Below are 13,357 nucleotides of genomic sequence, written 5' to 3'. Positions count from 1 at the left end.
CATGCGGATGGTTGAATTTTTCATTTTCTTCTGGAAAATATCAGCAAGTTCGGTCAAGACAAGGAGGAACTATCATTATAGAATACAATCTTCAGGATGATTATGCTACGTGCATAGAGAAGTTGTCCTCTCAGTTCTTTCCTGATGGAAAGAATGACCGTGGAAGATCCCAAGACATGGAAATGTACCTGGGTAATGCACAAGGTATTGCTTATGATGAACAGTTCACCATGCAGAACTTTCTGTCAAGCTGCCAAAAACAAAAACCACGACTGTATCTACTGACCAAAAAAAAAAAAGGTATGCTTCATGTAGTGAATAGCTTAGTTAAAGTTCTAGAACTTTAAGTTTTGATCCATTTTAGTGCACACACTGAAATATTGTGGACAGGGCATTCAAAAGTAGTCATGAAACAGTAGAAATCTGCTTGGTATAGCACTCTCAGGTGCTGCCTACTTCTGTGACAAAAAATTATTATTTAAAAAAAAGAAAAAATAACTGTAGTAAAAAATTATCATTTTAGTCATACCTTTAAAGGAGCATGTGACTCATTGATTATAACTTCTAATTATGTCTCCCCATTTCATAATGGAGACCTATTGTTTTTGCCTTTGCCGTCTGTTTGTCTGTCCATCTGTCCATCAGTATTTAGTTTGTCAGTGCTTCTTCTCCAAAACCCCTGGCCGGATTTTAATGAAACTTCAAAGGAGTGATTGTCATGAAGCCTAATTATGCATGTCATAGGCACATTCCACTCAAATTATTTTTGGCAGAGTTATGGCCCCAAAAATGTTATTTTTGAATAAAATTTGTCCACATCACTTCGACTTTACTATTGTATGAATTTGATTGAAACTTCATAAGAATGACCAGTACCAAGCCTTGTTGGGCATATTCTAAGGGTTTTATGGTTAATTGATTTTTCACTGAGTTAAGGCCCTTTGATATTTATACATACAGTCTACATAGAGATTCTTGTCCAAGCTTCATCTCCAAAACTGCTGGTTGGATTTCAATGAAACTTCACAGGAATGATGAGTATGAAGTCTAGTTTTGCATGTCATCTGCTTGGTCCGCTTGGATTTTTTTAGCAGGGTTATGGCCCCTTAGAGGTAAGTTTTGAATAAAATTTGTCTGCACTACTTCTCCTATACTATTGTCGGGATTTGATTGAAAGTTCAAAATAATGATCAGTGCCAAGCCTTGTTGAGCATATTCTGCGTGTTTTACGGTTGAATGATTTTTCACTGATTTTTGACCCTTTGATTTTTATGCTTAAAGTTTTCTTCTTGTCCGCTCTTCATCTCCAAAACTGTTGGTTGGATTTCAAAAAAACTTCACACGAGTGATTTGTATTAAGCCAAGTTGTGCATATCGGCGACACGTTCCGCTCAGATTATTTGTTGTGGAGTTATGGCCCCTTAAAGGTCATTTTGGAATAATAAAAATTATTCTTAAAAAAAACCCATGTCAGTTCAAGATTAAATGATGGGGAGACATGCATTTTTCTCTCTTAAAAAACACCCTTCTAGTTTTAGTTAATTATGTATTTTGGGGAGACTTATTGTTTTTGGTCCAGTCGTCCGTCTGTCCGTCATAAAATGGTGTCCACTCTGTATCTTTCTAACCCCTGGAAGGATTTGCAAATAACTTGCCACAAATGTTAACCATAATGAGACTACTTGCAGAACGCAACTTTCAGTCATGTTGGGTCAAGTTCGCACCATAAGATCAAATATGGATTATTTTATGTCAGCAAAATTTTAACATGGAATTTTAATTGGTCTGTCTTCCAACACATCTCATTGTGCTCTGGCAAATTATTATGTATGAGTACGTATCAATTCACCCTTCCATTTAAATGAAGCCTTTTTGGGAGACAGGCGTTTTTTTCAAAAGCAACCTCTAGTTTGTATTTGTGTTGCTGATTGGTCAGTAAAAAAATGATCAGCTAATGAAATGGCTATAGACTGATTGAATTTGTTGTAATTCTTGAGTCAGCAATCATACTGTTTAAAACATCCAAGGTCTTCTGACAGATATACAATGTTTAAACATTAAAGGTATTGCAAATTTGAAATGAACCAAAATTGTTTTGACTGTGGTTTTATGAATAGGAAAGCAAGTGATGCTACTATGTTTCAAAGCCTTGATATTCAAATGTAATGAACTGTTCCCAGTTATGCAAGGGAAATGTATTATGAACACACAAGGTGAAAAAGGGAAGTAAGGTAACAGTAGTTCATTTGAGTGCTGCTATGAGATTCCCACCTATTCTATATGTGACATCATTTCAAGAAAATACCGTATTTGATGTCACTTTGCACAGACAGAGAGGCAGTATGGGACAAACTTTTTTAATGTCTGTACAAATTGATGTTTAATGTGATGCTTTCTTGCAATGACATGACTTATATAAGAGGTCAGAAATCCAACAGCGGCACTTAATTGTATATTGCCATTCACAAACACTGGCACATAGTCAGCTCTTTTTAAGTTTGCTTTTGCTTTTCAGATAATAGTAACTACTTCAAGTAGCTCAAGTGAGGATGACCTACTACTTCCTCCACCATGGAAGCGTGTGGAAAGGAAAATAATTGCAGCTACTTACTATTAACTCTTTAATTATTACTACAAATAGGCAGAAAGGAGGTATTCCAGTCTGTTGGTTTGTCTGTGTCACACAAACTAATTATGTCCCCCCATATAGGGGGAGATATATTGATTTTGTGCTGTCCGTCAGTCTGTCTGTCCGTCTGTCTGTCCGTCTGTATGCCAGATGTTCATCATAATTACAAATAGCACAGCAACACAGTTACTGTCTTTTTTATTCTGATAAATTAAATGATCCATTATTTTGTGATAAGGATATCGTTATGAAGGACTACTAGATTATTTGTGACTACTAGATCGCTGCTGTATAGTTCATTTACTAATCCTGCAAATATATTCGATCAATTATAACAATATGTACCCCCTGTCGCTGTTTATTCATTTTAATGTATCGGTTGTTGATTTATACTGGTTTATTTACAGTGTTTCTAGAACTGCAATTCACGACTATATTGAATTTGCTGAACGAGTTGAATAAAATATTAAAATGCCATGCCCGTTTCATCATTTCATCATTTTTATTAAATGATGTTGATAAACTGAATAAAGACACAGATGTAAAGATCTTTCGTTAGTTTTTTCTTATTAGAAATCCGGAAATTACTTCTTTCTTAACGTATGTAAGATAAACGAAATTCGCCAACGTCAAAGTGTTATTACACTAGTAAAATATTGCGTGGAATTATTTAACACCGATGATGTCAACGTGTAATTTATAGGGGATATTACATGAGTGTATTTTCATATGAATTTATCAAAGGAGTTGAATAAAATACTAAAATGCGAGTCTCTACCGAACCTTTTATCAATTATATTCAACGACTTTAATAAATTCAATGTGGTAAGTCACAAATGTAATATTCTTTATATAACATTCTACTTTCTTTTATTATTATAAACAAGACAATTGACCAACGCCTCCTATACTATAAACTACATCAACGTCAAAGCTTTTTCCATACTAGTGTACTATTAAGTTTATTTAACGGCTTTATATCACTGCCGCAACGACAAACATGTGATAATTAATTTTTACTGCTACACTCAGTTATATTTCTAAAGTCCATAGACATACAATGAAAAGTCAAATCATCATTGACATCTTAAGGAAATATCTTTTTTTCCGGATTCAGTGCGTTTATTATTTCAAGAATTTTATCTGGAAAGCGTCTTACGTAAATCGCATTGTTAATTTTGCGTTTCATAAAGAGTTCTGATAACTACGATGGACATTTATTTTAGTTTAACGTCGCGCCGGTACAATTATAGGTCATATGGTGACATTCAAACATTAACAGTTGGGGAAGACCCCAGGTGCCCCTCTGTGAATTATTGCAACACGGGCGGGCGCCTGGGTAGAACCATCGACCTTCCGTAAGCCAGCTGGAAGGCTTCCTCACATGAAGAACGCAGCACCCCGAATGGGGCTCAAACTTACATCGGTAAGCGTCAAGTGAATTGAAGTCGGAGACTTTTACCAGCCGGCCACGGATGCACCTTTGTTTTGGTAGAATTGCCAAAAAGAAATAAATGCACACCAGAAAACAACAGGACACACAACACAACAACACGTTTGGATCTAATTATAAATAACATTTACAGCGAATTTGTGCGACTGATTTTTATTTAGAGGCAGAAATCGTCAAGAGATATTTAGAAAGAATCAAAACGTGTCAGCGCTGTATTTATTATAGCCTGGGAATCCAGTCTGACAATTTCTAACTTTTTTCTACGTGCAAATTGACAGCCTGGGGAAACCTGTTTTCCGACCGCAGCGCCACCTATATTACACCCGAAATATTTGGGTGTCTGATAAAGAACGATAACTTCTGAAAGCAATAATCCATGGCTAAAAATAGGAACGGAATTCTCACGGAAAAGACAGATCGGAATCGTATACTTCCGAAGGTTTCCGAACATTTCCGGCCATAGACAAATACAAGTTTTTACCTCCCATAGCTTTTTCAGCATGTTGTAATAACTTTTAAATATGTCAGTAAACTTAAGTTTGCGTCATAGCCATCAAGATGTTTTATAAATGCAAACCTAGTGATCTACGAAAATTGCCGAGTTTTCAGCAGAATTGCCTCGTTTTCGTTTCAAACAAGCGCAAATATGATCATATGTTAATTAGGCTAATTATAGAAAATCGATAATCAGGATTGACATGGAAACTCCTATAGATTTCCCCAGGCGTTGATAATATCAGAAACTCGATGAATGCCAATTAACACTAATTAGCGCAAATTAAGTCGGATCAATGCATAGATATTATGTATTATTTCTTCTGACAAAGCACAAATATTATCAACGGCTTCCCATGCTATATTTATTATATTATTCTAGATTGTCCTGATTATAAGAAAAGGCGATTTACTACGAAGAAGTAGCGCTATTGGATGACACTGGTCTCGAGGTTCTCGCGACTAGATCGCTAATTTAATTCTTGCAAAATGGCGGCATTTGATCTCTTATAACCAAACAATAAAAACGTTTAAATGCTAAATTTATTTCTTACTCTGTCATTTTAAGATTACGAATCTTGCAATGAATGTTTTTCCCCAGCTAAAGGCAACCCATAAAAATTGTATCAGTAAGATTGTCTATCAAAAAGCTATTCTTTTGCTTTTCTTATATCTAAGATTTCAAATGTTGATGAATATGGACCCTGTGTTCTCCTTTCTCCCCGCTTTTTTGATGGCTCAGTGTAGTATAATATTGGTGCAGTCTGTTTTATGATTACAAATCATTAATTGTCATCGTTGTGTCTTAAATGTCCGAGAATTAGTAACGCTAAATGAAAAATATTGGCCTTTTCTCATCTAACGACATCTGAAACCTTACGAAAATTCATGTACTACCTAAAGAGCTGCTATTGTGAAAAAATAACATAAGACGTTCAAGATATGACACTGTAATCTCTTTTTTCATTTGTCGTTAGGATAAACTAGGCATGGATGCTTGTTTGTTTTTCTGTGCGACCAACGACGTTTAGTTATGTCATATGAAATGCAAAATTTAAGAATTTAAGGCTCGAAACAATACTGTAATGGATATCTTTAATGACTATGAAATGAGACATATTTACTATTCATTTGTCTTTGTTGCTTATCAGTAAGTATAGTATAAGATATAAATGTAGTGAGATCTTTTGCGTCAGACACTTACTAACAAGCATATGTTCAAACGTAGAGAGATCATGAAAAAATAACAGTAAGATGCATGCAACTAAGGAATCTGTATGCCTATTTCCTTGTCTTATTACTGTGCAATTCTTGTCAACATAAGATATATTAAGTGTAATATGTATATCACATTTATTAAGGAATTAGACGTAATTTTAATAGACAACGCTTAATTTTTAGTTTGAAGAATATAGGCATAGTCCTTTCGCTTTCGAGTAGCCCGTCAATGTCGCCAGTTTAAACCTATTAAGTAGGCGTGTCAAAATAATGGCATGTTCACAACTTAGCTAGTTGCACGTTGTCTTTCTGACCAGGGAAGATCATGCGCACTATCTGCCTGCCAGAAACGTCTAACCATTTCATAAATTGCCCTCCGATTAAAGACAAACATCCCACTTGCGTCAACGACAGAAACGCCCCGTTGCAAAGAACAAATGACGCTGTTTCCTTCGGCCTCTGACAATATAAACATTGTGGATACTTCAGAATTCAGTTGTAAATTGATACAGGTACTAATAAATGCCCGCATTCCAAAAGGAGAATACTTGAAACTGGTGGGAGTGTTGAGACAACTATCAATATATGGTTCAAAGACGTGTAGCATTTCGCAAGGATATAAGTTATATGTTCGTACAAAGTTCATACGGAAATAAATATTCTACGACACAAAAATAATTATCATAATAATGAACTTTGTTTAATAATAGTTGTTTGATAATAGATATAGACTGACTGTTTTAATTATATAGATGTCATATGCTTTTAATGTAGTAAATATATCTATCTAAATATTTCTCAAACTCTCTTAAAATAAGCGTTACAAATTGAGTATAGTGCAAAATAATAGAAAAAAAACAACCTTTGATTATTCCTAAACAAAAATCAAGTAGAATGACAAGGCATAACTGCATGACAGGAAATATATACATCTAATGTTTCGACATGCGGTTTGTTTGCAGGTTTGGTGTTTAGATAGTACTGAACTATGCGTTTTGTTTTGGTAGTTAGACAGCGTCTCCCTGATACAGTACACAATAGCAGGTTGTGAAATGTACAGACAGTGCTTCAACCACACACAGGAGTTATTCTAAAAGTTATTCTGACTAGCCACTAGACTGATAATAAGTATAAGTTTACATTTCTCCCCTTTTTTTGTCTAATTCCATTTTGAAGAGACAAAAGCCAGTCTATTTAAGAGATGGTGTTAAATTATGATATTGGACATAGGATATAGACTGGTTCAGTTCACTACATTAAATAATAGAAATGTAAAAAGATATATCATAGTCTAGGAGCTAGTCTACCAAACTATCTATTGTGAATTCTCTCTTGAAAGGATTGTTTGTTTGTTGTTTTTTTATATTTATTTTGTTGTTGTTGTTTCTTTTGCGCAGAGAAAACAACGCAATAAAGATTTAATTAATGGTTTTCCATATCGTAATAGCCTCAGTTTACTTAGCTCACAAAATGAACTAACTAACATGCAGTATTTAAAACCGCATTCATTTCAAGCTATCGCATATATGTCAAAGAGCACACATGGTTATGTCAACTTTTCCTGCAGTTGGTAATTCTTACCTAAAGTAAAGTATTCAGAAACAAAAGAACATCTAGTACTTCGTACTATCAAACATTACAAGAACTACGAAACAAATGGAGAAATCGTACCTGTTTGTTCTTCCGTTTTATTATCGGCTCCTGAAAGTGATAGTAGAAAACAAATGTTCCTAAAACAGTGACGTAGTTATGTTATATTGGCAATCAAGAAAACTGAAGTCTATATCAATCTATCTGAAAAGACCTAAGCACAAAGTTCTTATTTGAAAAAATAATGAGTGGCAGAGTGCTTAACAGGTTGGTCTACAAAGTCAGAGGCTCAGTTTCAATTCTAGATTGCATCTGATATCCAGATCATTGTTCAGTTCTGGTTAATTTACTTAAATTGGTTCTGTTTTCAGTAGTACCGGACAAGACTGGCTTTTATTGTCTCATGCCAAATTAGAAACCTTGAAAGTTTACACATTACGTAATACTGTACGAAATAGGAAGAATGAGTCCTTAGACTCTTCCACGCGTTAGATACTACATATTAACGTGTATTCGATAAGACAGATCAATGAAACAGACTAAATGAGTCCTATCAGTAGCAGATGCATTAATGTGTATAAGTCAAAGGTATACATTTCAAAATTAATTGGTACTTGTTATATATTAATGTAATTCATATAATTAAGAATGAAGTGCTATTTTTTGTGCGTATATACGAGTATGAACTACAAATTGTAAACACGTGAAACTCGCTAGTGCACATGTTTTACTGGGAGTCCAAATGTGGTTTATACCTGCATAAACGCACAAAAATAACATCAGTACATTTGCACAGTAGTTCACTACCAAAATAAGTGATCTGCTTTCAATGAGTATCAGAAAAAAATGATTGACAGGATATCAATTTTTCAACATCTGAATCTATAATAAGATCTATAATAATTCGCCGTCCGATAAAACTACAGTTTGTGGTTTTCATATCAATTATCGTGAAAAATCCAATTTTGAAAATGTAGACACAGTCAGGCTGATGGTCTTAGATGTACCAAAGTCTTTGCTATTTGGAAGTGAAAATAAATACTATCATCATAATAACAAAAAATATTATACTTACCAACAATTATAAGCGTGGCATTTTTTTCAATTGAGAAAATGCTTCCAGACACGTTGCTTTTATATGTCATCTCAAATCTATATACTCTGGCATCATCATAAGTCATTTTCTCTATATTCATTTCTAAAGTTATATGAGTGTTCAGTGGGTTTTCTTTATCCAGAGTACCACCAACAATAAAACCCTTGTCATCAACAATGTCGTTATTTAAAGCTGGCACTTCAGTAACACCAGCTTCGATATGTGCCATTGTCTGCCATCCTGAATTTGTTTCTCGCCGTATCGCCATGTGATATACCACAACATCAACTTCTGTAATTTGACATGTCATTAACAGTTCTATTGTAGTTCCTACTATTACACGCGTCTTCGACAAGGTGAAATTCAACCCAGAAACTGAAACAAAAATACAACAACAAACAGAATGTTTTTCCTTACATCTCAATATGATACTTTGAAGATAGGTCATGTGAAAGTATTGACTAAAAGTATGCGGATAAAATGCTGCTCAGTACATGTACTTATCGATAAAGGAAATGTCTTTTCTATGGGTCCATAATGCTGCTACTGAGTGTGATAATTTTAGGTGTGTTTATTCTAGACATTATGCCAGTACTAGTACTAACTGCTTCTTAATGCTTATCAAAATAATATATAATGTAACTGATAGGGAGTGATAGGGAAAATAGTATTATCTGGTAATTATTTTTATGCTGTCAGTCTGGTAATGGCATTTTTTATTCTATACCTCTTGTGTGTATATTTTACATCTCCTTTTTCAGTTTTCTTTCGCATTGACCAACAAAACAAGAAATCGTACCTGCTCGTCCATCTGTTTTATTGTCGACTTCTAAAAGTTATAGTAGAAAATATATGTGTGTATGGAATAATCGAGGCAATACAGGAGACTTTGCTCTATAACAATCTATTCGAATAAGGCTAACACGCACATTTCTTATATTCAAAGGAATCAGTGAAACAGTGGTTAACAGGTTGGACTACAAAGCTATGGTTCCGGATGGTGGGCGATATTCTGGTTTATGTTCAGTTATGTAAATGTAATCAAAATATTACTGCTTCCAGCAGTATCAGTCATTATTGGCTGTTGTCGGCAATCGCTAAATAAGAAATTTTGAACATTTACATATTTTTATATGATACTGGAAGAATATGAGCTAAATTTGTAGGAAAGAGTTCTGATAAAGGCATGCTTTCAATTATCATTGGCATTTGTTGTATAAGCTAACTATAACGGTTTGTTATAAATAGCTACGAATAAGCCTATTTACAGAGATTATCATTCATTATATGAAAAGTCATTTTGTGCATAAATATTTTTTCGTGTAACAGCATAACAGTTATTTACAAGTATGAAAGATATTGATGTATATAACAGACGATATGTCAATACATCATGGGAGCAAACGTCCGGTTTATCGACGGAATATATTTTACTGTTGAAAATGAAGACATAGTCGCGTTGATGATCTCAGATGTACATGTAGCAAACGCTTTGCTTTTGAAAGTGAAATAAATAACTGTCATCATAATAACAAAAATATTATGCTTACCAACAATTATAAGCGTGGCATTTTTTTCAATTGAGAAAATGCTTCCAGACACGTTGCTTTTATATGTCATCTCACATCTATATACTCTGGCATCATCATAAGTCATATTCTCTATATTCATTTCTAAAGTTATATGAGTGTTCAGTGGGTTTTCTTTATCCAGAATACCACCAACAATAAAACCCTTGTCATCAACAATTTCTTTATCTAACACTGGCACTTCAGAAGCCTCTGAAGCGATATGTGCTATTGTCTGCCATCCTGATATTTTTTCTCGCCGTATCTGTATGTTATATAAAACTAAAACATCTTTGTCTGTAATCTGACATGTCATGAACAGCTTTCCTGTAGTTCCTACTATAATGCGCGTCTTTGACAAGGTGAAATTCAACCCGGAAACTGAAAATAATAATAATAAAAAAAACAGATCATTTACAACTCAATATAATGTTGCGTTGATAGTCATGCGAAAGTATTAACTATGTAGATAAAATGCAATTGATATCAGCTGCTCAATACATGTACTTAAGGTACTGGACCCGTGATAAAATATCTCCTTTTTGAAGAGTATTCAATTCCTACCATATGCCTACTTTGACTGCAATTTTCAGACGGGGGGGGGGGGGGGGGGGGGGGGGGGGGGGGGGGGCGTAGGTTCAAGCCCCACTGGGACAACATTTTTTTCAATTTTTTTTTTCTAGTAAGGTTTTACTTCTTTCAAGACTTATTATGAATGTATTATACAAAGGTGGAAAAATTTCATTTTATGAGCGATTTCTTGCTGTTCAAAGTTAATTTACCTCTGAATCAGGAGGGGTAGAATTAGACAGCTTTAAAAATACTGAGTTACATCCGGTAAAAGTTCTCTATTTTGCCTTCATTCTTTAGATTACATATTGTGGAAGAAATGCAGGCAGGTTTTACTTCTGCCCCAAGGTTATTTTTGAATGAAGTGAGCAAATTTCAAACAGACCCACATGTTTCAATTAATTTTTCAATGTTGGAGTTAGAATTCTGTCTCATTAAATCTGTTTACTTGAGGCACCCTAGAAAAAATATTTACAGGTTTATTTTGTGTTTATAATTGTTTAATAATAGTCTGATGTTTCTTTTATCAAAATTAATGCTGTAACGAATTCTATGCAAACGATTTAGAAAATGGCCATCACATTGAAATTTGTCTCTACATGAGCTTGAGGAAATACCATAAATTATACAAAATTTACAAAATACGGCACGGTAAAAGTTGTTTTAAATTTGCAACACAGTGCGAAACATGATCAACTTGAAGAATATACCAAACAAATACCATTTTTAAACATAACTATTAGGGGTCCAATACCCTAATGAAAATGTCTTTTCAAAGGGGCCACAATGCTGTTGCAGATTGTGAAAGTTCTAAATATTTGTTAACTTGACATAGAGGCAAATACTAAAATGGAATATAATTTAACTGATAGGGAATGATTGGTGAATTTGTATCATTTTGAAATTATCTATGCTGTCAGTCTGGTAATCTCAATTTCTATATGTATGTTTTACATAATTATCCATTTTCAGTTTGGTATTTGTTTCTTTCTTTGCATTGACCAGCAAGCGTAATACTCTGTTAAGGCAGGACAATACCTGGTCACCACCATTTCTCTTAAAAAATATTTAAGTATGTTAAAACTTAAGGCTATAACTAATCTATTAGATTTAAACTAATTTGCAAAATGTAATTACCTAATGTTCTCCCAGCGGCCAGCAAAGATACAACAAAAACAAACGCCAACATTATTCTTCTCCGTCCTGGATATTGTTGTCTTCTGTGAACGAGTTTGTATTTCATTGATATATATTAGTCAAAGGTATATAATAATGTTTAATCTTATTTTGTATGTTTGATTAAAAACTTTTGATTAAATACTCACTCATTCAATTTTTTTGTTTTTGCTTTAAATATTTAATTAAGATTAAATTGATTACGTTCCTATTAACTAGTATTGTATTCAAAAAGAATTTCGAGACGTACTGTTACATTGTATATATCGAACAGCATAATAATGTTCAATATTCAGTAAAATATAATGCATAGCTGCAAACACAAGTTAATTGAACAAAATATCACATGTATCAGTAGTTTAACACCAGGCAACATGAACCACTTTCATGTAATGCGTGTGAATATTACAAGTGCTTTTTCCATTAATGTATCAATAATAACAATGGTTAAGCTTACACAACAAATAAAAGAATTTCAGCTTTAGTTTAATCACAATAATACTTTTTAATAAATAAAAAATAAGTGATACACATACTTTGGGTGGGTGGGAGGAAACTAATCCTGACGTGATCAGACTACTAGAAAAAAAAACAGATTAAAGCGCAAGTTCAAGAATACCTATATACTAGTATTTACCTATCCCCAGCCTATCAAATCAGAGAATACACAAATCAAAATAACCAGTTAATTCAAACTTTTAAAGAATCCGTTGACCAAAATTATTGATATAACAGGACTACTTGATTTTGAATGAAGAAAATTCATAGTTCCTAATAATTAATCGATTTTAATACTTAGTCTAACTAACGCTAAATTGATTCCGAAAATTCGAACAATGATTATATATTAAAGAACTAACATGCAGGTAGCCTTTAAAATATATAAAAAATCGCAATCAGGCGATATCACTGCAGTTAAAAATAATGAAATAAAAGATGGCTGAAATGTAACTTTAAAAACATACTTACAAAATATAAACGCAAAACTCCAAAAACTTCTCACTTTGTTTAAATATAATGTTGTTTTGACGTTTGTCTAGACGATTTCTCCTTAAAAACAGATAATTAACATTTGCTAAAAGATCATTTCGAACTTTAACGATTGTAAATTATTACATATTTTATTGTGTTCTTAATTGTATCATGTTAGATTGTCTACAAAGCATCATGAAAAATTAATTTCCAATTGTTAGAATGTGTGAGTCAGTTGATTTGTAGAGACATAATTTCCTTGTGTTTTAAAATCAACAATGTATCACACTGACTAATAGATTATAAATATGTCTTATAGTCACGTGCGGACCTTGTGTCTAAAATCAAAGTCAAGAAATATTGCACTTTGCTCTTGATTTATAAAAACAGAACCAAATAATAGCAGTTGATATAAGCTGTGGACACTTTTGTTCAAAGAGTGAACACAAATACAGTGCTTCTTCCCCTTATTGGAACAGTAGTTTGATATAAAACTGTGTAGAAGTTGAGATACTAAAGGTATACGATCTACAAAGAGGTAAAATTTCCATGCGTGGTAATCCCATGATTATTTAGCTAACCTGAGCCAA

At 33.5% G+C, this 13,357-nt stretch overlaps 2 protein-coding genes across 7 annotated transcripts in view; one reads left to right on the top strand and one right to left on the bottom strand.

Annotated features, from left to right (window-relative positions):
- LOC123561737 (uncharacterized) overlaps positions 1-13,357 on the top strand; it is a 348,910-nt gene that overhangs the window by 295,298 nt on the left and 40,255 nt on the right. The gene's annotated exons all lie outside the window — the stretch shown is intronic.
- Positions 2,814-13,030, bottom strand: LOC123561731 (uncharacterized). 3 transcript variants are annotated; one of them, XM_045354311.2, is made up of 8 exons: positions 12,765-13,030; positions 12,332-12,374; positions 11,757-11,839; positions 10,032-10,430; positions 9,281-9,310; positions 8,461-8,856; positions 7,467-7,496; positions 2,814-6,254 (listed from the first exon to the last, which is right to left on the bottom strand). In XM_045354311.2, the coding sequence occupies exons 3-8, from the start codon at positions 11,806-11,808 to the stop codon at positions 6,082-6,084; spliced, it is 1,080 nt and encodes a 359-aa protein (XP_045210246.2). In that variant the 5' UTR covers positions 11,809-11,839; positions 12,332-12,374; positions 12,765-13,030; the 3' UTR covers positions 2,814-6,081. The 3 variants fall into 3 exon arrangements, with proteins under 3 accessions (XP_045210246.2, XP_053408925.1, XP_053408926.1); XM_053552950.1 differs by lacking the exon at positions 12,332-12,374; XM_053552951.1 differs by lacking the exons at positions 9,281-9,310; positions 12,332-12,374.

Source organism: Mercenaria mercenaria, chromosome 10 (assembly GCF_021730395.1).
Source record: "Mercenaria mercenaria strain notata chromosome 10, MADL_Memer_1, whole genome shotgun sequence".
Taxonomy (NCBI): Eukaryota; Metazoa; Mollusca; class Bivalvia; order Venerida; family Veneridae; genus Mercenaria; species Mercenaria mercenaria.
This window is presented reverse-complemented; position numbering and strand designations above follow the sequence as displayed.